Source organism: Berghia stephanieae, chromosome 4 (assembly GCF_034508935.2).
Source record: "Berghia stephanieae isolate SIO BIC M18660-M18661 chromosome 4, UCSD_Bste_1.3, whole genome shotgun sequence".
In the NCBI taxonomy this organism is placed as follows: Eukaryota; Metazoa; Mollusca; class Gastropoda; order Nudibranchia; family Aeolidiidae; genus Berghia; species Berghia stephanieae.
This window is the reverse complement of record NC_088363.1, coordinates 15,584,631-15,607,667: the sequence shown is the minus strand read 5'-3', so window position 1 is coordinate 15,607,667 and position 23,037 is coordinate 15,584,631. Positions and strand designations below refer to the sequence as shown.

At 34.8% G+C, this 23,037-nt stretch overlaps 1 protein-coding gene across 2 annotated transcripts; it reads right to left on the bottom strand.

The window, feature by feature from the left end:
• Window positions 1-1,212: 1,212 nt before the first annotated feature.
• Window positions 1,213-22,847, bottom strand: LOC144970092 (uncharacterized). Of its 2 annotated transcripts, none has more exons than XM_078909312.1 (7): window positions 22,327-22,847; window positions 19,053-19,204; window positions 16,993-17,102; window positions 15,188-15,346; window positions 14,491-14,599; window positions 10,329-13,727; window positions 1,213-8,652 (listed from the first exon to the last, which is right to left on the bottom strand). In XM_078909312.1, the coding sequence occupies exons 2-7, from the start codon at window positions 19,159-19,161 to the stop codon at window positions 2,699-2,701; spliced, it is 9,840 nt and encodes a 3,279-aa protein (XP_078765438.1). In that variant the 5' UTR covers window positions 19,162-19,204; window positions 22,327-22,847; the 3' UTR covers window positions 1,213-2,698. The 2 variants fall into 2 exon arrangements, with proteins under 2 accessions (XP_078765438.1, XP_078765439.1); XM_078909313.1 differs by having other exon boundaries at window positions 21,862-22,347.
• Window positions 22,848-23,037: the final 190 nt, after the last annotated feature.

Here is a 23,037-nt window from a genome sequence, read left to right as displayed (position 1 = left end):
GATAGGCTAGTAAAGAGAAGAAGAAACGACATCACTATCAGATCGTACACCCATGCGGACATCATAGGTATATGATTCAAGGGTGATGCTCCCATCCAACCACCCGCTACAACACATTTAGGTCATATCAGCGCCAGTAAAAAGGAAGAAAATGGGATAGTAAAAAGTTCTGGTATTACAATTAAAGCATCCGAGAATAAGTAAGCGAACGGGAATTAGTTTAAATAGGGAACAGATGTAGATTCCAAGAGCACATCATCAGTATACTTAATTTGAGATCATGCTAAATGTCTCATTTAGACACAAGCAGAGGTCACCGCCAAGCGAAACATACTCAAATGTTTACAAATCATATATATGTAGAACAAAAATATAATACAGTACATAACAGAGAAATGATTTACAAGACAAAAAATATCATCTCCCAAAACTCATAAATATACACTTGACTGTTTCATTGCTGGGTATTCGGCCAGGGCCAAGACAAAACCAAGTAATCTCATACCAAGACAAAGACAGACAGCAAGTTGGAAAACAGATATAGGGGTCCTGAATTGAAGACACAGCAAGTGCCTTCTCCTGCCCACTATGGGAAGTCAGGAACCCCACCCGAATACAACGTGACCTCCAGCTCACCATGGGAGGTCAAAAGACCCAACCCAGGAGAGAGAGAGAGAAAGAGAGAGAGAGAGAGAGAGAGAGAGAGAGAGAGAGAGAGAGAGAGAGAGAGAGAGAGAGAGAGAGAGAGAGAGATGGGGAAGATTTATAAAACAAGAAAAAAAAAAATTTTCTATAGTTTATCAGTAACTAAATTAATGTATGATCAATTGGAAATGTCGTATCATCACTTACAACTTACAATGATAAAGATGGGTACAAATTTCCTTTTATGCAAAGTAAAAGAAAAATAAACAAAGGAGTCTTTTTTTTTTAAACATTATATACAGACTGATACAAGAGACAGAGCAAGGTCCAACACTACATTCTGCTTGAAATTATGAAATATTATGAAAAACTAATTTTGCATGGCATTAATTTCTTTTCCTATGGCAAAATCAAAACACGTGAACTGCATCTTCAAAGCTATGAAGTTTTAGTAAAAGGAAAATATTTTACATTTTTATTAACATAGAATGCGTGCTTTAATTAATATCTATTGTAAAAAACAGAGGTAACAAAAAAATAATTAAAAAAGAAGTAAAAATGTTTTTTTTTTTTTTTCTTATCCGTAGTAAACAATTAAGTCTACTCAATTTAATAACTGCACCAACTCAAAAATACAATGTTCAATATTCGATTAGGCCTTGTGTAACATCAACATAATTCAATAACAATAGCTTTGTATATATGAGAAAGACTTAGAGACAGTGGAAGATTGTCGACTTCAAACAAAAACAAATCTGTAAAACTCTGACTTGCATGTTGTTTTCATTCTGGCCAGAAAATTTTCACTTCAAATAATGATCTATTTTAACCAGTTGACTGCCGTAATCTGGAAAGCCTTGTATTTAAAAATGTGGTCAGAAAACTCGTCCTTCAAATATTGACCGATTTAAATGGAACTCATTTTGGCAAATAATCTCAAATCTGGGACCTCACCTGGACCCAGGTTTGAGAGTTTTTTGCCAAGACGAGGATCATTTAAATGGATCAATATTTGAAGGACGAATTTTCTGGCCAAATTTTTAGATACATGACTTTGCAGAGTATGACAGTTAACTGGCTAAAAGACTGTGAAAAAGGTATTATTGTCTTAAACTCGAGTTTTCTTTGCAAACATATCAGGTTTTAAGCTTTTTAACAAACTAAGGGTCATTTTCAAATGATCAGATAGTTGAAGGAAGAGTTTCATAGGCCAAATTTAAAAAGTATTTGCTTTTTTTTTTTTTTGTCGTAGAGCACCAGAAACTGAAAAGGAGGGTTTGAACTTCCAGGTTGAACATCTGTTTCAATACATTTATACAGAATTATTATTAGACCAAAGGTCGTAACCTTGGTCTATCTCTGAGGTCAACAGAAAAAAAAAATAATTTCAGTGATTTGATTCCAGATCTGTCTATTGAAAAGGCGAGTGACTAACCACCAATGTCATCAGTTTGCCCGAAAAGAAAAAAAGAATGGAAACCACCATATCCCCTTCTGAGAAAAGATTGTCATTTTTTTTAGATTTACAATTCAGAGGCCTTTCAATTTATAGTAGAGGTCGTCTCCTTCTAGCAATGAAATTCACAAATAAAGATATTATATGTGGGGATAAAAGTAGCCCTTCAAGAATCTCCAGCAATTTCTCTTAAGAAAAATTCAGATGACAATACAGATTGTGATCAATCGCTTCAAAACGGTTTATGTCAGGGTAATTGAGCAAAATGTGAGACTTGGGTTAAATTTAGATATTTTGATTTTGTTGAGGAAAAAGAATAGTTTCTTTTAAAAAAAACAACAAAAGCAAACATTACATATTTCAGATCATTTAGTCTTTAAAACTTAGTTTTCTTCATCTAGTTGAGTCCGATATACCTGATAGATGCGGTGGGTAACATATTAAATCTTAGAGATATTGTTCTTCTGTATCATATCTGTGATTAAAAAAAAAAAAATTCTCCACAGCACCTTAATCTGTTTGTATTACAGTCTTACACTACACGGTAACAAACACAAATCACACATGGGAGGGAGGAGATCAGATGAGAGATCTTGTCTATGAATTATCATTACCCTCATTATTAGAATTGGACGTGTTCATGTTGTCTGTTACCGTTACTCCTGCAGAATTACCTTGGCTTTGAGAGGTAATCTGTGCTGCCTGCCTGATTCCTTGAACGAGTGGCATAGGAATGAACTGATATCGTGGAACAGCCAGTGTATTCAAATTTTTACCATCTTTCAAGTTTAATAATACCTGATTATTACTTGGGCTAGTAGCACCCTTTATTGTAGAGATTGGCACGACCACTTGATTGGACAGAGGTGTGGTTTGAACATAATACACCGGCTTTGAGGCAGATGCCGGTGATGTGACACCTTGTAAAGCTGATTTTGGTGGTTCCACAACGATCCCCATCCCCATTCCTTTTCTTATCATTGGCCTGGGAAGATTTGGTAAAAATTGTTGTGCTGGTGGAGAGATGCTAGTGATTGGGTTAATGGTACTGATTTTCTTAACTACTGTAGGTCCATGTTGAACTACTGTATTTGGGGCAATGCCACTGGCAGGGAGCATTGGATTACCCAATGCAACAACTTTGCCAGTGGAAAGGATGACAGTTGATGGTGAGACGTGTCTAGTCAATGTTGTAGCAATGGGTACAGGTACAGGAAGTCTTTGTCTGGGGTTTGGTGTGACTATCCGTGGTGCAGAGTGAATAACATACCGAGGGCCTGCTACGGCTTGATGAATTGCCTCAGGGGGGATGAGAATATTTTGATTTGAGATAGGAAGGATGTGTCTAACTGGAAAGGTTTGGGAAGGCAAAATAGGGTTATTACTATTACTGACTTGAGGCATATTTTGAATAGGGGTATTTGGTGACTTTGCAGTAGCTGTGCAAGTTGTAGTTGTCATTGAAGACAGTAAAGAAGTATTTGCTACTCTAGGGGATAGTGGTGATTTATCTGTGGGAAGTAATTTGGGACTCTGAGGGATAGCCAATTTCAACAAGGGAGATGTCACTACAGTTGAAATTGGTGACAGTGGTTGTATAGGCATTGGAGAGGAGGAGGATGGGGAGAGAATCTTATTTGAGGGTACAGTGGGAGCCAGAGGGGATAAAGGCAAGGCGATGACGCGGACAGCGACAGGAGTTTGAACTACATCACCATTTGGAGCAGAAGATGCAGTGGTAACAGCGGCATGTCCATCTTGTGAAGCTGGTAAAGAAGTATGAGTAGGACTGTCATGTGACGATGTCACAACAATGGGGTGTTGTTGATTTGAAGGAGATTTTGAGAGTTCTTTTTTCTTTGAAATAATTTTCTTTTCTGGTTCTTGCAGTTCAGAAGTTTTTGTTTTCTTCATGCTGAAATCTTCAATGGGGGACCCTGGATGACCACTTTTCTTCTGATCTGACTTACTGTGATTACTTGGTGAATTCTGTTCCTGAGAACTGGAGAAGTTTGAAGATTCTGTTGGTACTACAGATGCACTAACAGAGACATCACTAATCCCTTTACTTGCTGTGGGTTCTAGAGATTTTTTTATTTCCTCTGTAGAATTTAAATTTATTGGAGATATTTCACTGTGGTCTGACTTCATTTTGGAGGTAAGGTTCTTTTTTGAATTTAAAATGTTTTGTTCTGAATCACTAGCTTCTATCTTGTTTCCTGATTTCTGTGCATCATCTTTAAATATCTCAATACCCTGACTGGATTCATCTTCCATGTTCCCATCCACCTTCGACATTTTATCAGAATGTGCCTGAGTATTTGAATCCTCAACATCTGTCTGCGAATCATTACTTGTGCTTTCTTTGTTGGCTCTTTTAATCAATGGGACATATCCTGGGTCTGTCTTTTTCCTTTTCTTGTAACTGGACTCTAGATCACTGGGATCAAATTTCTTGGGGCGACCTCTGACCCTGGCTGGTGGTTTTACAACTGTCTCCTTTACTGTTTTGATATGTTCAATTTTTCTTTTTCCTGACACAGTTGGTATGTTTTTCTCTGCTTTGAAAGCTTTCCTTACGGTCAAAGGAGCCTCTCCCTTACTAGTTGAATCACTTTGTTTCACACAAACATTTTTGCTCTCTCCAAACTCTGAAGATTTGTTTGCTTTGGAATTCGACTCTACACTAAGTGGAGCTGACTTTTCTATCTTCACATCAATTAAATTTTCTTTTGTCAGTTCACCTCTTTTGAAATTTATACTATCCTTCAAGGTCATTATTGTTTTAACAGAGTCTTGTTGAAGTGTCTCTGCTTGTTTATCTTTTCTTGAGGGTCTTCCTCTCTTTCTTTTTGGTTGTTCAATAGAACTATCTAACTGACGATTTTTAAAGGGCCTTCCTCTTTTTCGTGGAATTTCCTTTGGTATTTCTTGTGGAATTTCCCTTGGTATATCTAAAATAGAGAAGACACATGAAGGTTTCTCTTCTTTTTCATCTCTGGCTTTGACAGGAGTATTTGGTTTATCTAAAATAGAAAAGACATATGCCATTTTCTCTTCTGTTTTATCTCTATCTTTGACAGGATTTTTTTTCACTGGACTCTGAGACAATTCAAGTGGCTTTGTTTCAAGAGAATCATTTGACAAACTTTCTCCAACACTAGAAATCGGTTCATTACTGGTAATTGAATTTTCATCATCTGCCTTATGGTATTTTAATGTTGTCCATCTGAATCCTTTCCTTCTTATCCTCTTGCCTCTTCCAAATGGTCGTCCTCGTTTTTTCACAACCCTTGTCAGAGTTCCATCTTCTTCAACCTTTACACGGCCCTGAATAATATCAGTACTGTCTTGATTAAGAGATTTACTCCATTTGAGATGTTCAATTATTCTTTGGAGTTCTGCCTCATGAGCTAAATCCTCTTCCGTCAATTTGTTTTCTTCTTCGCGTACTTTTCTCACAGCACATATTCTCTTGTAATGCAGATCTACGCCTTTAATAAAAGTAAACCTTTTGTTGCAATATCTACAAGTGTGTTGCTTCCTAACCATCATCTCGTCTGTCACTCCACTCAATAGTGGTTTCTGATTCTTTAGCTTGTCTTTTCCACTGCACTTCTTGACATGTCTCTCCAACATGGACATAGACTTGAATTTAAGATTGCAGCCATGGCACTGATGCTGATCCAATACGTGTACCATTTCCCTCCGTCGTGTGTGATTTGATGGGTTGTACAGCAAACCATTTTGATTTTTTTTCCTTCTCTGAATGGCTGGAGAGAAACTCATGAAGCTTTGGGGTTTTACACTCGGTTTTTCAGGGATGAAAGATGCACTACTTGGGTACGCCTTATTCTCTGTATTTACATTTGGATTGTTGTGGGATACTGTTTTCATAGAGTTGTAAAATATTTGATAGCTTTTATATTTACTATTCAGTGACCGTTGACGTTGGGGTTTCGTGACACTTGTAACAGGAGGTGATGGGGTATGTGTATGAATGACAGTTTTTGTCACAAGTCTCTCTTTTACAGGCTCTACAACAGATAAATTCCTTGCTACAGGGACAGGTTGATTTTTAGTGACAACTGGTTGGTCGACATTATTTGGATCACAAGCAACTATATGAGAGTACAGCTTGTTGATGTTCTTAAATGGAAACCTGCATCTGGTACATACATACAACTCAGGAGGAGGCATTTTCTCTGGAATGAGACGAGTCTGGGCTAGTATCCCATAAGGCATTGGATAGTAATAATACATGTCTTCAACGTAGTTATCCTTCTCCATTTCCAAAGAGCTTGGTTCTATGTGTGGATGTTTCTTCAGCTGATGACGTAGGCATAATTCAAAGCAACTAAAATGCCGATGACATATTGAACACACCACAGTGATTGTTCCTTTTTTGCCAAACCAGATGCGATCATATCGTTCCCAAATCTCAGGGGGTTTGATACAATGCTCCTTTTTCTTCTGAGCATGGTATGAGCGTTCATATTCTCTCCTACTCAAAAGTCCCATAATTGAAGCAAATTCTTCTTTCCTTTTCTCTCTGGGTTTTATATCAATCACTTCTTTCTGGTTTCTCTCTTCAATTTCTTTCCGTTTCTTTGACATCTCCTGCTGTCTCACTGTCTCAACAACTGGACAACAGAATTTGTCTGAATATTCTGCATCAACTTTATTGCAATTTGGAGCTTGCCACATTGAGTATCGTCTGGGTTCTTTCACTTCAGGAGAGCTAAACATAGGAAATGACAGTTGATCTCTACGACAAAGCATTTTAGAGGGAAGCAGCTGACTACAAGAAGACACAGATGAAAAACGTTCTCTTTTTCTTCTTTTGAGGCCTCTATGATTCCACAGTTCATTGCCATCCTTTGAGAAAAGATTTAAAGAGTCCAAGACAGAAATGGTGTTTTGGTTAAAGTGTCTAGGAGCATATTTTGAACCAATTTCAAGGTCAAGTGCTTTTAATGGCATGGTATTCAACCTAGCAATCATATCTTCAATCTCAGCTCTTGTTTTTCTCTGTGTCCTCTTTAATCCTTTACTTTTATCTCCAAGAATGGCATCAGATTTACTTTCAGAATGTGGGGGTACATTTGAATCTTGTTCTTTATCCTTCTCAGAGTCAAGAAGAGTGGCCTCTTTAATGCTGACATCCAAATCCTTATGAGTTTTTGTTGATACAGATTTGTTTTGTTCATCAACTGATTTGTCAATGTTAGAAATATCAGAATCTGCATTAGAATTTGTCTCATTACAATCTTTGGCCACTGTTTCACATTCTGAAACAGATATTTTCTCTTTATCCATGATTTTTTTAACATCATCGATAACATTATCTTCACACAACCCACTTTTCTCATCACAATGAGAGTTAGAATCAGCTATTTTATCTTTACTCTCTCCATTTTCATCAATTTTTACAATTGATAAATCTATGTTTATTTCCTTATCTCCTTCGACACCTTGGGCATGATTATCTACCTCCTGAGCATGCTCACAATTCTCTACTTTTGGCTTAACTTTATCATGTGCTACATTGTGATAAAAAATGGTATTATCACGCATATATTTAAAACATGGTGGAAAGTTGTAGTGAGTCCATTCTAACCGTCGAGATGATAATGAATGAACAGGAGATTCAATTTCAAAACTCAATTTCTTGCGACTTTTTAACATTTCTTCACCTCCTTCGATATACTTTGTCATATTTTCAGTACCTCGCTGATTAACATTAGAGAAAAATGTCTTTGGAGACGGTGGTGGGGACATTTGTAAAGTTTCCTCCACCACTTTACTACTATCTTCCTCTCTATCTCTTGCCATTTCAAATAGAAATTCTTGCACCGACTGCCCAGCTCTATGTCTCTTAGAACGATGTTTTAATAGAAAGAGGTGGGACTTGAAAGATGCATTACACAGTTTACATGGAAACTTCCGTAGAGATGATGATCGAGAGCCATGATTATTCTCATCTGTTGAAATTTTAAAGAAAGAACTTCCCTTTTGCCAGGTTTTTTCAATTGGGTAATATTTCTTCACAGGTGGATACATTTCTGTTGGTGTTGGTTTCTCAAATCCAGGTGGACATTCTGTTATTTCCATTTGTTGCTCTTTTACAGAACTAACTGTTGTGCTACTTTTGCGCATTTTTAGTGCCTTCAACTCTTTTGGAATATTTTTAGAGCCCTTGGGCCGTCCTCGTTTAGCCTGAAACCCAACACCAGGATTGGTGATACTGTATTCAGACACATTTGATTTAGCAGGCACACTAGATGGGATCGACGGAGTAGGCAAAGTCGATGAAGTGAATGGTAGTTTCATTCTTTCCATTCTCTTTTTCTCCTTCAGATATTCTTTCAGATTGAGTCCTGGGTGGACAGCTCGCAGATGCTTGACCAGAGATCCAGCATTTGGAAAGAAAGCATCCACACACCCATATTTGCATGGGAAACTTTTGCCTGTGTGGAATCTTGCATGCATTTTGAGGTAAGTCTCTGATGTGAAACCTTTGCCACAAGTGGAACATCGGAATTTACGATCTGCAAATAGAACAAATGAAACTATTTAAATAGAATTCAAGTCTTCACTTTAAAAACATACACTAATTATTCTATACTTATGAAAAATAACGATAACTCCTTTGAACTTGGTTAAATAAATAAAGGAATTCTATCTATTTCCTCTTAATTCTTTCAATGGTTCTTAACATTAAATCATTAACTGATCATAAGATTAACAGAAAATGACATTTATGCCCAGATTTTAAAAAAGCACACCAATATAAACCTAATGCACTATTGATGCTACATAACATATTACAAATGCTCAACATCTAAAACACTGGGTTCTTAGACTATCTACATAGTCACAAGGGATGAAAATTTTAAAAACTCCCCAGCCTTGATTCTGCATTATAAATAAATAGTTGCAGAATTACCTAATACTGATCGGAATGATCTCTTAATATATGATGAGATTGAAGAGATAATAGATTGGTAAGATATATGCAGAAAAGAAATTACAGAAATGAAGGCCATATATATTTGGTTCAGAGGGTGCAATCAAAAGGTAAATTGAATACGAGCTCTGTTTTTTTTTTTTACTTTATTTAAATTTTGTTTGGTGTTTTTTAAAACTTTTTATTTCTTTATTTCCTTTTCTTCTTTTTTTTTTCTTTTTTGGGGGGGGGGGGGGGGGGGAGGTGAGGTTGTGTCATTTCAAAATCTTTTTCCTATTTTTCTTTTCTTTTTGGCTTTCTTTATTTCTATTAGTTTAGCTTCTTGCTTAATTTGAAAAAAAATGATAATTGCATTGTCGATTCAAAATAAAGAATGAAAAATAAATAATAGCTCCTTTATAAAAGTTGTGATATCTGTCTGTTTTGTCATGCAGCCATCATCTGACAGGTGCATTCTATTTATTTATTTTAGGATAAAACTTTACTACAAACCTGTCGCAAGCAACTACAACAACTACAAGAATTTGTATTTCTCTCTTATAAGTGATTCATTTTTAAAGAAAAATAATCTATCCTTGTTTATATTAACTATTACTATTCAATACTTGGAAATGGAGGAAGTATAATTCAATCAAATCACACATCCATTTTTGAGTAAAACGAATGTTGCTCATCAATTTCCTTTAAAATTTTAACTAACTAATTTAAATATAGAAGCTAAATTTTGTCTTCCCCCCCACCCTTTCCCGAAAAAATGTGACCTTTGTGTCTCAAAGCTGTATTATGCCAGGGGGGGACTAGAAAAAGAAAACTGATTTGAAAGTAAAAATGATCTGAATTGGGTAATGTAATTTCCCAGAAGTTTTCAAAACAAAACTTATTCTCTTCAACAACAGCGTTCAACTGATATAAGTTAAGCTTAAAATTTAATTTCAAACACCTCAACATAATACCGTTTTGAGACAATAGGCCATAAATCAAATGAAAATAGGTAAATACTGATTACATCAGAATTAATGGCAGATCTAAATTATGATGTGCAGGGTTGCCAATCCAGGAGGCCTAAATTTACTGAACTTTTACACAAACTTATTCGCCGACCCCTTTCTGAACACTGAATTCCAGTAAAAAGATATAACATACTTGCTTTTTTCCATTTAGCAGGTGATTGGAAAATATACTGAGGGTTTTTAACATATTGAATTCCGTAAATATACGGAAAATTGGCAACCCTGATTTTGACAGGTTAAATCTTACCTTTCTCATCACTGACTTGATGATGCATCAGGGTGTGCCTTGCAAGGTTGGCCTTGTTACGAAATCGGACGCTACATTTGGGACAGGCGTACTGCTTGATTCCACCTTTGAATCTATGAGGGTCATTCTTGATGTGATGTTTGAGTTCCCCGACAGTTTTGTAGACCAATACACACATGTGACATCGGTACAGGTCGCCAGGCTGGTCAGCCTCTTGCACTTTCAATGTAGGTTTTAAATTATCTCCATTTGGTGTAGAATCAGCGAGCGGCTTTGAAATACTTTGATTTGACATAGAATTGGACATGCTAGACAGCTGTTTTGTGTTTTGATTTTGGATTGTGCATTTTGGAGGTGCAACTGGAACACCTAATGTCCTAGGTGGCAAATTATTATTTGCTATAGATGTGAGCTGAACATTGTTGTTGATGAGGGTTTGAGGATTTTGTGGAATCAAAGCAAATCTTTGTCCAAGATTTGATGAAGATGGGGATACAGTGGTGAGACTTTGACAAGGTTTGGCCAGAATCTGAGGACAAAGCTGAGGATTGAACGTAGGCGACTGTAGATGCATAGTGGTTGTTGTCGATGAAACTTGTGATGAGAGGACGACTAAAGGTAGACTTCCCTGGGAAGTTGGTAGATTTAACGAACTTGACGGGATTGTACCAGATGTGATTTTATTAGATGCGGCACCAATGGGGACTAAAAGTAAAAATTGTTGTTGGGTTTGCGGGCTCTTTATGTTATTTGTTTGAATCATATTTGTTGTCTGTATTGGAAGAAGAGATGAAGATATGGAAAGTTTTTGAACGTTTGGTTTTTCATCCACACCTTTGGGAATAATTGACACATATTTTTGCTGAGTCTTGACTTCTGTGACTGTTTTGTCAACATTACTGGCTTGGCTTGTTTCAACATGTAGCTGACTATTTTCTCTACAACTTTCATTTCCTTCAACAGGCCTACTCATTTTTATTTGAGCACTTTCTTCACCACCTAATATGTTTGTCTGACATTCATCTGCTCCACACTTTTCATTTTCATGACTTTTATCCTTCTTCGCCACAAAGTTTGTTTCAGAATTGTGATCTTTATTTGACAAAAAGTTTGTTTCAGAATTGTGATCTTCATTTTTGTCTTCGTTTGGCAAAAAGTTTGTTTCAGAATTGATATCTCCACTTTTGTCTTCATTTGGCAAAAAGTTTGTTTCAGAATTGTTATTTCCACTTTTGTCTTCATTTGGCAAAAAGTTTGTTTCAGAATTGTTATTTCCACTTTTGTCTTCATTTGGCAAAAAATTTGTTTCAGAAGTGGTATCTCCACTTTTGTCTTCATTTGGCAAAAAGCTTGTTTCAGGATTGTTATTTCCACTTTTGCCTTCATTTGGCAAAAAGCTTGTTTCAGAATTGTTATTTCCATTTTTGTCTTCATTTGGAAAAAACATTGTTTCAGAATTGTTATCTTGTTTTCTTACCACCTCTTCCTCATGAGTCTTTTCATCAGTAGAAGCCAAATTTATTATTTCATCAGATGTTTCTTCACCCTTTACTTCATCTATTTCATCTACCTTTTCTTTCTTATTTATTTTACTACTCTCCTGATTCTTAGGTAATTCGTCACCTTTGTCACTGACATTTTCATCAATAACCTTTTCCTCATACTGAGGATGCTTCATTTGAATATCATTATTTTCTGAGAAATCCTTACTTGCTTGCGCGTCATTTGGAACAGATACAATATCCCTCACATTTTTATCATTGTTTTCACATCTAGAAGAGGTCAACTCATCCTTTTCATTACAAATACTCATTGATTCAGTAGACATATTACCCTTATCTTCAATTATGTTCGGACTAGATGCACACCCAACAGATTCCTTCACCTGAGCTGTACCATAACCAGAGTTCTTTTTCTCATCATTCTCTTGCTCCGACTCAATTTCACCACATACTCCACTTTCAGATAAATTCTGAGACATTTCAAGTCTTGAAGAATCACTTTCTGAACACTTTTGAATTGACTGCTGATGACTTTCATGAAGTTTATCTCTGACTAGATTTTGATTTTCAACTGACAAAGAGGAAGTTGAAACCATCATCTTGTCACACTGAGCACGAGCTAAAGATGATAATTTTGGGACCTCTCCTCTCCCCTCATCAGTACTAGAGTCGAGGGTTACCTCATTACACAATAAACTGCATGTACTACCCTGAAGTGACGATACATTTTCTTTGGGGTCAAATTCTTCACAAGCAGATGTACTAGATTTGTAATCTTTCACAAAATCAAGTTCTTTTTTTCCCATATGAAGCTGATTCACCGAGTGCTTGCTGTCTTTAGAAAATTCATCATTAAGACCACTGTGAACTGTCTCCAATTGACAATAATCAGCATCAGCTTTAGAAATGTAGCGATGATTGATATGAACACCCAAGTAATGACGTTTTAAACTGAATGCATGGTTATAGGAACACTCACAAATATCACATTTGTAAATCACTTTATTATTGCTTAACACAGTTTGATGTTCTGGGAGAAGAGTAAATTGAACAATTAAATCCTGACTTCCCTTATGGACGGATGAAGAGGAGTCACCATCCTGCTTCAAAATCCCATGCTTATCCATGCATGTGCACAAGTCATCACAATCTTGTCTAATGGGAGTCCAAGGAATATTGTATGTTTCATCATGATCTTCCATCTCGAAAATGCCATTGTCTTTGGTTCTAATGACGACGGGTTTTAAACAATTTGGATCAAAAGGATCATACTCAATCAGTGAGTTTTCTGAATTCCTTGAACCTGACATAAAACTGTCAACGCGTTTTTTTCCATTTTCCCCCATAATCATTTTTACACCTCGACATCGACCTCGTCTCCTCCTTTTTCTCAATTGCTCAGGTTCTTTTCTCTCATATTTTTGTGGTGACTTTAAACTTGCTCCATTTACATTTGATAATACACTCACTCCTTTTTCTTTTAATTTTTCATGTGGAATGCTTAATTTAGATACTGTTCTTTCTTGAGTAGTTCTGAATTGTGGATTTATCATTGTAGTTTGATTCAAGCCCTTTGAATCATCCTTTATCTCTAGTTTTCTTTTCTTTTCTGTACTAAGCTCATTTGATGATGTTTTAATAATTTCTTTTTCAGGCACTACTGTACTGTTACTGTTTATTGTGAAAGAACTAGGGGAAAACACATTATCTTTTCTAGGCTGTGTATTGGTTTCCACTTTACGAGGATTTCGAAACATACTGTTCATACTCTTTTGCATTAAGGCTGCATCTTCTTCAAAACAGAGCATGTCATCACCCAAAACTTTTTTCTTCCGAGCTCTCTTTGTTTCAATGATTTCAGGAACAAATTTCTTCTCATCTGTCCATGGCACAAGCTCTGGAGGAAGAATAAAAAAGAGTTGATGATGTCAAAACAAATAATTTGTAAAAAATTCAAAGCTGTTTGTTTGTTTGTACTTAAGGACATTTCAGTGTCAGCGAAAATGGAAAATGACAGATTCTGAAAAGATTTTTAGACAAGTAACTAGCACTCAGTAAAAAGTAAAAAGCTAAGAAAAGTGGGACAAAGGGGATTTGTTTATCAAGAGAACAGAAATTGATTCTAGACAAGCTTATTATGTCTGAGACCAGCCAAAATCCTATCAAGGCACAGGCAAGGGGAACACTATCAAATGCTCACAAAATATGCTTTGTGACAGTTTTACTGCGGAATTTTAGGCATTTGCACTATATTTGGAATGTTTGTCAATAGGTGAAACGAACTACTCATAAAATTTACCCCCCAAAAAACAAAAAAAAAAACACATGTAAAAGTTTTCAGGTCTTGTGGTTTAGCATTTTGCTAGGCACCTGTCAGAGCCAACTTTGAATATCACTGAGGGGAATGCAAACTTGAGTCTTTGAAAAAAGCTTTTTTACACCATACTCACATCTAAATCATATACACGGCCAAAAGCAAATCTTTTATAAAATTGATCGTCAATTAACTATATTTAGAAATATTCTCACACACCACACAATCTTTCTCACCTCCACCCCCTTAAAAAAAAAAAAAAAAAAAAAAAAAAAAAAATTAACGTTGAAACTGAATAGACAAGAACTTTCATTTGCTCAGAGGGATGTGTGAATATAATTCTTACCAATAGTATAGCCAATTTTTTTCTTTTCCCCTCTTGGCGTTCTTCGTTGACTACGTTTCAAGAGCTGTGGATCAAACCATGTCAGGAGCTCTTCTCCTGGCCTGATGTCCTAATGGATATAAAAAGGAAGATTGAATCAAATTTGTATAGATAGTCCTTTACTACAATGTAGTTTCATATTGTTAAAACTATTATTATTATTATTATTGTTATTATTATTATTATTATTATTATTATTATTATTATTATTATTATATTATTATTATTATTATTATTATTATTATCATTCTTCTTCTTCTTATCATCATCATCATTATTATTATTACTATTATCATTATCATGATTATTATTGTCCTTATTGTTATTATTATTGTCCTTATAGTTATTATTATCATTATTATTTTTTATAATTATTATTATATATTATTATTATTATTATTATTATTATTATTATATTATTATTATTATTATTATTATTATTATTATTATTATTATCATTCTTCTTCTTCTTCTTTGATCCCAGAATGTCCAGATAAGTAAACAGCATTTCATAACTCTGGGTCTTATTGAACAAGTTAGCAGATATATATGTCAGACATGAACAATATTTTAATTTGATTCATTCTGTCAGATGCTAAAGCCGACTCACTTTTTTTTTTTTTTAAATCTTTTCCAATTTTCAAAATTACAACCTTACCTTCATTGCAACATAGAATATGCTGAAGCCTTCCTGAGTTGAGACAATATTTTGTTCTTCATAGAATCTTGCACAGTTGACATTTCGCATCCAGTTACTGGCTTTGGGATCAGATGCACTGATAGTATATTTGAGGACATTACGTCTCTTTTCAAAAATCTGAAAATATACCAAATAGGTTAGAATTGAGATCAGAGAGTAAGACAAATAGCAACATTTCTAACGAATCAATAGGTGAACTAATTAGAAGACAGAGAGGTTTTAAATAATGATTTGATATCCTTTAAATGCATTTAAGGTTATTTAAAAGAGTCCTGCTAAATATTATGAATGATTTGTAGAACTACTAATATTTGGCTCCATCTATAGACCTTATACAAGAATTTCTTTAAATTAATTACTGAAAAAATAGTGCAAGGACATATTTATTAAGGTCATTAAAGCATTACTCAATCCTCCAGGATTATAGTAGAGACAAATACAGGTCCTGATAGATCAGTTGATAGAGCACTCACTTCAGATGCAAAAGAACTGGTATCAAGATTTTTTGATTTTTTTTATGACCACCCTGTCCACCAAGCACTGATTGGGAAGCTGGGTATGTTAGGACTGGTGAAAAGTACTTTGTGATAGACTAGCATCCTATCCAAAGGGTAGCAAGCAATTTCTATGGTCCATTTAACGATATGAAAACTGAAATAAAATCCAACCCCAAGGGACTTTTGGCTCTGATTGACTACTACTTTTTATAGTGGCAAATCTGTGAAACGACTTTATGGGATAGACTCTTGAAGGAGAACATTAACTCTACTGGGTCACAAGATAAAGCTCAAGCCTCCACTAGAATGTGAATACAGACCTCATCCAAAATGGGGATGCTTAGTTTTACAAATACTTCATAAACTTACAAAGAAAGTAAATTTTTCTTCGCAAAAAAATAGAAACACGACCATTCCTAATAGAGCAAGGTGCAGAGAAGAGCCCCCCCCCCCCCCCCCCCCCCCCCCAAAAAAAAAAAAACAAAACAAAACAAACAACAACACATCAGACTCCCCCCCTCCCCCCCCTCCCCTCTCTCTCTCTCTCTCTCTCTCTCTCTCTCTCTCTCTCTCTCTCTCTCTCTCTCTCTCTCTCTCTCTCTCTCTCTCTCTCTCTCTCTCTCTCTCTCTCTCTCTCTCTCTCTCTCTCTCTCTCTCTCTCTCTCTCTCTCTCTCTCTTTTCTCTCTCTCTCTCTCTTCTCTCTCTCTCTCTCTCTCTCTCTCTCTCTCTCTCTCTCTCTCTCTCTCTCTCTCTCTCTCTCTCTCTCTCTCTCTCTCTCTCTCTCTCTCTCTCTCCTCTCTCTCTCTCTCTCTCTCTCTCTCTCTCTCTCTCTCCTCTCTCCTCTCTCTCTCTCTCTCTCTCTCTCTCTCTCTCTCTCTCTCTCTCTCTCTCTCTCTCTCTCTCCTCTCTCTCTCTCTCTCTCTCTCCTCTCTCTCTCTCTCCTCTCTCTCTCTCTCTCTCTCTCTCTCTCTCTCTTCCTCTCTCTCTCTCTCTCTCTCTCTCTCTCTCTCTCTCTCTCTCTCTCTCCCCTCTCTCTCTCCTCTCTCTCTCTCTCTCTCTCTCTCTCTCTCTCTCTCCTCTCTCTCTCTCTCTCTCTCTCTCTCTCTCTCTCTCTTTCCTTCTCTGGCACAGGCAAAATGAGCAGTATTAATCCATTTTGTTGACCAAATATATATATATATATATATATATTTTTTTTTCATTCTTTATGTTCTCTTATAATCATCCCCAACACATATGAAAAAAATGCAAACACAATCACATACTTCCCAAGCATATCTGTAGTCAATATCGGCTTTCTGACCAGGTTTGATGATTTCCCCTTTATAAGGTCCAAATCGTGTGTTCTTTTTTATCAATATTTTACTGAATGCCCCTGTTGAAATAATAGATTGATCTCATTAACATGTCAAAATGAAAGATTTAAAAATCTGAACATATATTGACAACAACAACATAAATGATGATGATGATGATGATGATGATGATGATGATGATGGAAGCGCCAGTAGTAAAAATATTTTTCCCACAAATCTTAAAAATCTGTACATTTAAATGCAGGTACAGCTTGGAGCAATGATGTACTTGAACCTATGAAGATGGAAGATCACGCAACCCTAAAACTATGAATGTTCAAAGTATATTTTAAAGGACATTGAACAATTCAAACAAGTTTTGAAATAGTTATAGTTATAGATACTTATAAACGGTTTTCATGGGCATATTTTGTGCTGTTAAAATATTTTACATTTAAAACATTTACGTTGACAGAGATTACAAAATAACTAGTAGTAACATGCAAACTTTTTGTTAAGTAAGGGTAATTCGATCGCCCTTTGACTCAAATGATTATTTAGGCTACCTGCTAGGGCATAATGATCGGTCCTTAATTTAACCTTGGCTTTGTAATCACCATCTTGCCACCCTGTTGCCAGATTCAAATGTAAACACCTGCAGACTTTATTACTGGACCAATTTTATCGTTGATGTTTCAAAACGATTCGTCTTGGTCTATACTGATTGAGTCACTTGTGCTGTTATGGAACCCACAATTACAACAAGCTCTATACGATGGTTAGTTTTATACTGGCCATAACGAACTTGCCCCCTAAACTCAAAATCTCTTTCACTCATTTAGCAGTGTAACGATCAGGTACCTGCAGAGCTGCCAAACCCAACTGAAGAAAAGGTGTAATTTTGACAGAAAAAAGATGGAATTGTGAAAAAAAACCCACAAAAAAACCCCATTATTTTCAAAAACACATATCACTCAGGTCTGTAACTTGTCTTTCCCAAAATTGTCTTAAATTTTCTTTTAACCATCGGTTAGCACAGCAGACATGGATAATAGTATTACATGTCAAACATCCTGTTAGATATACTGATATCAATCTAATATGATTTTAATCGTCAGCCCCTTGGAACTGTTATTCATTCTGGCTTTGCAGTATAGACCTTGATGACCACAAAAAGGCATAATGTGGAACAAAAAAGCATTAGCGTATAGTTGGTAGCTCTGTATGTGGCGCTATAATCTTTGCTGTCTATCAGCAAACGGAAGTTTAAACTTTTTTTCGTCAGAAAAAAAAAAAAGCACACTGTCCATTGGGGTTGGAACCAGCTGTCTTGAGCAACAGCACATTCAAGCCTTATAATCATGTGGTGTCCCTTGAGCAAAATAAGATTCTTTTCAGATCAAAATGTGTTCTTGTGTATTGTCATTACCTTTTATGCATTACGTCATGTTTCTTTTCAATAGGGACGGACAGTGCACAATGGAATACACGTTGTGTCTGATGCCTTTACGAACCATGCATATATTTTGAGTGGTCGAATATTTTTGCTCTGTTTTCTAGCGTTGATAAATGTACAAAATAGTTGGTAAATCCTGCATATTTATGGACAATTTGTGTAGAATTGCTAGGCTTTCAACCTATTGTAGACATTTTAAAAAGTGACACGTCATAATGACGCTATAGGTGGTTAAGCTCTGGCCGGTTTATATTGATGATCAGTATAGATGAGTACCTGTTTGTAATCGCCTTTACTTCTCCACAAATAATGTGAGCTCTCCACTAGTAGCAATAAAAAATAATATCTGTATGTCCTCTCATGGTGAACACAATATAGTTGCAGTATAAGCAGTTTCACTGTCAAAGGGATTATATGACACTTCTCCACTATACTTTATACAAATATACAGGGACTGTCAAACTGTTTTTAAAAAATCAGTTGAAATTTTTCTGTAAATGAAAATCCCAAAACACTGAACAACATACTTCAAAAAATAAGTTTAAATTCTTTTCTTTTTAAAAAAAATACATACCAGCTTGTCCAGCAGCGACCGATGATTCTCGGATTTCAATGGATGATGGCAATTCCACCTCATTGTACGGATGCTCGCCAACATCAGTGTGTGATGGTGGTCCAGGCATATTGTGTGCCTGTTATCATCCGAGAACAAATTTCAGTCTTTTTCTAGAAATGAGTAAAAAAATTTGATATTATTTTAAATTACAATAACAATAAAAAAGGGTCAACTAACTTCTTTGAAGACCCAGTTTTAAGACTTTTAGAAAAGTTGTGAGTCATCTACATATATTGATAAATTAAAGTAAAAGTTTTCTGGGGAAATGAGGAAAAGGTGTTTTATGAGTTCACAGCAGTTTTATTGTTAAAATTTGTTGTTGATTTTTACAATACATTTGTAACCCCTCACCTCAAACAGATATTATGTCTGGTCTATTCAATTGAAATTTGCTATCATTAAGTAGAGTGAAAGTTCTTTTCAAACTGTAAAAAAAACAAACAAAACAGTTTAATCTTATAAGTGTGTAACTTGGGAATTAACAATTTAATTTTCTGCTTCAGCCAGACATAGCACCAAATTGAACATACCATTTTGTTAACTGTAATTCATGGTAAGATTCAAATAATGAGTAAATATTACAAAATCTGTTAATACCTCCAAAGACCTGATTTGCTAGACTGCTGTACACTGACAAAATGTCCCCATTTCTCTCATAAAACTTATAATTTATAATATCAATTAAGACGATCCTCAATATGTCAAAAAGTCTTGAACCTGAGAATGCTAAAATCTTTCTTCACCGTCTTCTTCTTATAAACTGACTGACTCATGATTTGATAATAATAATTATTACTGTCGATTATACATATCCAAAGGAAAATTAAAAAAAAAAAAATGGTACATGGTCACCGTCTGATTATTCACCCTGCACTTCAAGTTATAACCTCCTTATCTCGTGAAACAGTTTCTTTATATCCAAAAAAAAAAACATCTCTCTAAATAAATATATTTTTTTTCCAATAGCCAATATTCTTTCATCAAATACATATCAAAGCATCATAATTTTTTAATTAAATTTTCATACCATACATAGACCATCTGAATCCGAAATTTTGTTCAATGACAGGCATCTCATTGCAAATTTTAAACCTGGAAATCGTGCCCATGGGAAAGGGACTTTAAATATTATCCTTGATTTAAATGCAAATGTTAACCGGCTAAATGTAGGGACCGATATTTCTATTAAATTCAGAGGTCAGACGATATCACCATCCATAACTTTGATGATCAGCTCTGATATTGATAACAAACTTCAGCATGCACTTTGAAAAAGTGTACTTTAATTCATCATTTTACGAGTAATTTGACAAAATCACCTTCAGTTTGATATCCAAAAAATTTTTTTAAAAAGTGTTGGATAGCAATTTCTTATAATGCTATTTTTATGATGAATAAAAAAATAAGTCACAATCTGATTCTCTTCTAAGAGAAAGAATTAACAAAACAAAACAAAACAAACAAAAATTAAAATTTAAAAAAACAACAACCCCCCCCCCCCCCCTAACAAAAGGTCACTTGTAAAAGAAATGTTTACAAATTCACTATTAAAACAGACAATAAAACTTTTCTTTTCTTTGCAATTTCATTGTTTGGCAATGAGGTAAGAATATCTTATTTCAAACTTTTAAAAAAGTAATGTGAATGAAATGAATACTGCAGTAACCGCTTAACTTTAAAGTTTACATTTAAACAGCTCACAATATTCATGGGTATTCTCACTAATTAAGCCAGCTTGTTCTGTCAAGTAAGACTTTTTTAAAAAAGACATGAGCTGATAGTAATATAGGTAAAACAGAAATGCATGAAAAGTCAAAATTCAAAATAAATTCTTTTACCAAATATTTGTTTTAAAAAAGAGAAAATAATCACAAAAACAAAAATAAATATAAAATTGTTTAGAGGCATTAGAATGGACTTTCCATCTCTGGTTATACCTATGAAGCTTCTTAATTTGCATTTTTACACAAAGAACCTTTAAATATTACTACTATTTGTTATTTGATTCTTTCCCCCCCCCCCCCCCCCCTTCTTATACTTTTCTATTATACCGAATACTTAAAATACAAAATTAAAATATCTTTTTCCATTTTTAAAAATCAAAAGGGTCTGAACATTATTCTTCAAAGCATAATTTTCTTTTAACTAACAATAATGTGAAAATAAAATACCAGTGACGTATTGATAAATTGGTGTATAGAATACAGGCAAGGAAATATTTTGAGAATAATAATAAATAATATTTACATAATGTTGTGCCTTTTCCTTAAACATTGATGAAGTAACAAAATGTACATTGAAGAAGGCAACAAAATATTTCTACAGTCTTATGCTTTAGGTCATTGGGGCACCTAATATAGCCTAATTCAAATTTATTATATTTTTTTAAAATGATTTTGTATTTTGATCTCATCGGCTTGATCTGTAACCATATAAATATATATTTCAAAATAAAGGCACCATTATTTTTGAGTTTATACTGTATTGCTTTGAACACATTACCATGAATACTTGGTACTTTGATGACTAATATAAATACAATAAATTAAAAAGTCTCTGTAAACACACGTACACAGCCATTTTGTCAAGTAAAGGTACGTATGTGAATTGATTTCTTAATTAAATATCGTAACATCACTACTGGACTGCCAAATAATATCATAGTCAGAGACATTAAAAATGAAATAGCAATCCTTTCAAATGTAATTTTAAAATAAAACTTCCAGTCTATTTTAAAAGGAATAATTTTAAAAAGTCAATGCCTAACCTTTACTTATTTTGCTACTTGGAACACAATGCACGTTAGCATGGATGTATGCGCATCGAGTCTGCGCACTCTCGGCAACTCAGTTGAAAATCCAGCAATAAAATGTAATTTAATTGAACATATTAATTAAAAGTTGACGATTGTCATTTCTTTGTTGCATTTTTATAATGTTATTTGATATTCAACAATTATACACAACATTACATGGCATCAGTCGGTTGTAAATTACATAGTACAAAAGTAAACGGTTCATCACACCTCCATCGCAAATCATGACGCGGTCTCGAGCTTCAACAAAGTCATGAAAAGACTTTTCTTGTAAACCAAAAATCTATTTTCACTTTACAATTTATATGAAAATAAACAATTATCATGAGTAGATACACTATATCAAACATATGAACAAATCCATTCGGTCTTAGATTATTAAATCAATCACAAAGTCTAAAATAGTAAGTAACTCACATTTTTATCACCTCTGTCGTTCAAGCAACCAGAACAAACTCCCTCTCTATTGGACACTTCCAGTTGGGATGGGTGGGATTCAAATTGTTTAAATTTATTAAATAATATACTGATTATTGATAATATTTTGACACTGTTTTTATTATATATTTTTAAATCAAGTAATTTCAATGCTAATCACAAGCAAATGAGAGCATACTGTTCAACAGGGGAATGCGATTATGCTTCCACCCCTTAGACGGCTGAGTTGAAATGGACTCGTCGTACGGACATTTTCCATCTCTCCCAGTAAAATCTCAATATTATTATTTTGATACATTCTATAGAGGTGTAAAAAGTAAATATTATCTGGAATTTTAAAATGTAATGATATCTTGATGGATTTAAGAAATAGACCGATTCTCATTGTTCCAATCACAAATCAGAAAAATCACATTGTAACCTCCAAATTCCATTCATCGGTAGCCTTTCTAGATTGTCACCGAGCTTCTTCTCTCCCGTCATCTTTACGCTACGTGCACACTTGACCGTTGCCGGTTTCTTGCGCAGTCAAAACAGAGCATGCGTCCTTTTTCACTTACCTACAATCTTCATATTTTTTTTACTGTGCAAATGAGATCAGAATCTCAATCAGGGTGTTTATGATCGACTGTTTTGTTACTGTAAAGGTCAAATTAAATGTAAACAATTTCGGTGGGTTAATCTCTCTCT

What these genes read in the sequence shown, in the direction of transcription:
- LOC144970092 (XM_078909312.1), bottom strand. Translation starts at nt 19,161, where the DNA reads ATGCCTGGACCACCATCACACACTGATGTTGGCGAGCATCCGTACAAT. An exon ending in AAAAATTGGCTATACTATTG is followed by an intron (nt 13,728 to 14,490) that starts GTAAGAATTATA and finishes TTCTTCCTCCAG; the next exon opens with AGCTTGTGCCATGGACAGAT. An exon ending in TCAAGTCAGTGATGAGAAAG is followed by an intron (nt 8,653 to 10,328) that starts GTAAGATTTAAC and finishes TTCTATTTGCAG; the next exon opens with ATCGTAAATTCCGATGTTCC.